Source organism: Chrysochloris asiatica, unplaced genomic scaffold, assembly GCF_000296735.1.
Source record: "Chrysochloris asiatica unplaced genomic scaffold, ChrAsi1.0 scaffold00003, whole genome shotgun sequence".
NCBI classification, from domain to species: Eukaryota; Metazoa; Chordata; class Mammalia; order Afrosoricida; family Chrysochloridae; genus Chrysochloris; species Chrysochloris asiatica.
The window spans coordinates 26,703,811-26,705,739 of record NW_006408521.1 but is presented as its reverse complement, the minus strand read 5'-3'; the positions used below and the strand labels follow the sequence as shown (position 1 = coordinate 26,705,739).

The window sequence follows — 1,929 nt, the reverse complement described above, 5'->3', positions numbered from 1 at the left end:
TGGCCCAGTAGAATGCTGAAATCATTATTATTAATATCACAAGCAAGTAAAATTTTGCTGAAGATAATTTTTAAATGGTTGCAGCAGTACATTAACATGGAGCTACCAGAAATTCACGCCAGATTTCGATGGGGACGTGTGTATATCATTGCTAACATCAGATGGATCTTGGCTGAAATAAGAGAATACCAGAAAGATGTTTACTTTTCTTTGATTGTGCAATGACATTCTACCGTAGGAATCATAACAAACTATGGATAATGGAAAGAATGGGAATTCCAGAACACTTAATTGTGCTCATGAGGAACCTGAACATATACTAATAGGCAGTCACTTGAATAGAACAAGGGGATACTGTGTGGTTAAAAATCAGAAAAGATGTGTCAGGGTTATATCCTTTCATCATACTTATTCAGTCTGCATGCTAAGCAAATCCAAAAAGCTAGACTATATGAAGAATGTGGTATCAGGATTAGACAAGGCTCAGCAACAACCTGTGATATGCAGATGACACAACTTTGCTTGCTGGAAGTGAAGAGGACTTGAATCATATGCTGATGAAGATCAAAGACTATATATTATATAGCCTTCAGTATGGATTGTACCTCAGTGTAAAGAAGGCAGAAATCCTCACAACTGGACCAATGTACACCAACACCATGATAAACAGAGAAAAGATTGAAGCTGTAAAGGATTTCATTTTACTTGGATCCATAATCAGTTCTTACCACATAAGCAGTCAGGATGTCAAATAACAAATTATAGTTGATTAATCTTCAAAATACTTCTTTAAAGTGTTAAAGAGCAAAGATATCACTTTGACCCAAGCCATGGTATTTTCAATCTCAATATGCATGTCAAAGGTGGATAATGAGTAAGGAAGATGGGGAAGAATGGATGCATTTGAATTATGGTGTTGGTAAAGAATATTAATCTGTTTTGGAAGAAGTGAGGATGGCAAGACTGTCTATTTTACTTTGGACAGGTTATCAGGAGGGACCAGTCCCTGGGGAAGGACGTCATGCTTGGTAAAGTGGGGGATCAGTGAAAAAGAGAAGACTTTTGGAGATGGATCGGCACAGTGGTTTCAACAGTGGATTCAAACATAAGGATTGTGAGGATGATGCAGAGGCAGCATGTTTGTTGTACATAGGGTCGCTATGAATCAGAATCAACTTCACCTTCCCTAACAACAAAAACATAGTGCTTTGTAGATAATTCTTTTAGTTGTCATGGCAACTCTATAGTTAATTACAGAAGATGAAGTTGAAGCTTTTATAGTTCACAGTTAATAGCTTTAGGAGTCAGGAATGGATATGATTGCTTTATGACTTCATTGTTTTCCACTCTTATGGTTCTCAAATTTTGCTTTGTGGCAAAATCACCAAGAAAGCATGTTAACAACATAGGACTCTCTGACCCTACTTGGAACTTCTGTTTATTTAGGTTCCTGGGACTTAGGAATCTCTTCTAGTTCTGGGATCCACTGCATGATGATGATGATGATGATGATATATTGTTAAATAAAAAACAAACAAAACGAAACTGTTAGAAATGTTTCAAACCCAGTTCTCTTTCAATGACGAAAGTTTTTTAATATAATGTTTTCCCTTTCTGGTTAGATTGGACCATAGCAACGTAGTAAAAGCCTGTGATGTTCCTGAGGAACTGAATATTTTGATTAATGGTGTGCCTCTTCTAGCAATGGAATACTGTTCTGGAGGAGATCTTCGGAAGGTAGTGTGGATGTTTTGAGATCATGAACTTTAGCAGAATCATATACAATATGATAATATAGGAGTTAGAAAGTTGCAACCTGCTGTTTTTGTAAATACGGTTTGAAATACTGCCATGCTCAATTTTTTACATAGTATCTATGCATACTTTTCTGTTAGCATGTTGTTGTTGTTAAGTGCTGTCGAGTCGGTT

The 1,929-nt window shown here is 36.5% G+C and overlaps 1 protein-coding gene across 1 annotated transcript in view; it reads left to right on the top strand.

Moving 5' to 3' along the window:
- CHUK (conserved helix-loop-helix ubiquitous kinase) overlaps nucleotides 1-1,929 on the top strand; it is an 83,712-nt gene that overhangs the window by 36,567 nt on the left and 45,216 nt on the right. The window contains exon 3 of the mRNA XM_006831465.1: nucleotides 1,623-1,737. Within this exon, the coding sequence (XP_006831528.1) occupies nucleotides 1,623-1,737 (115 nt within the window). The remainder of the gene's footprint in view (nucleotides 1-1,622; nucleotides 1,738-1,929) is intronic.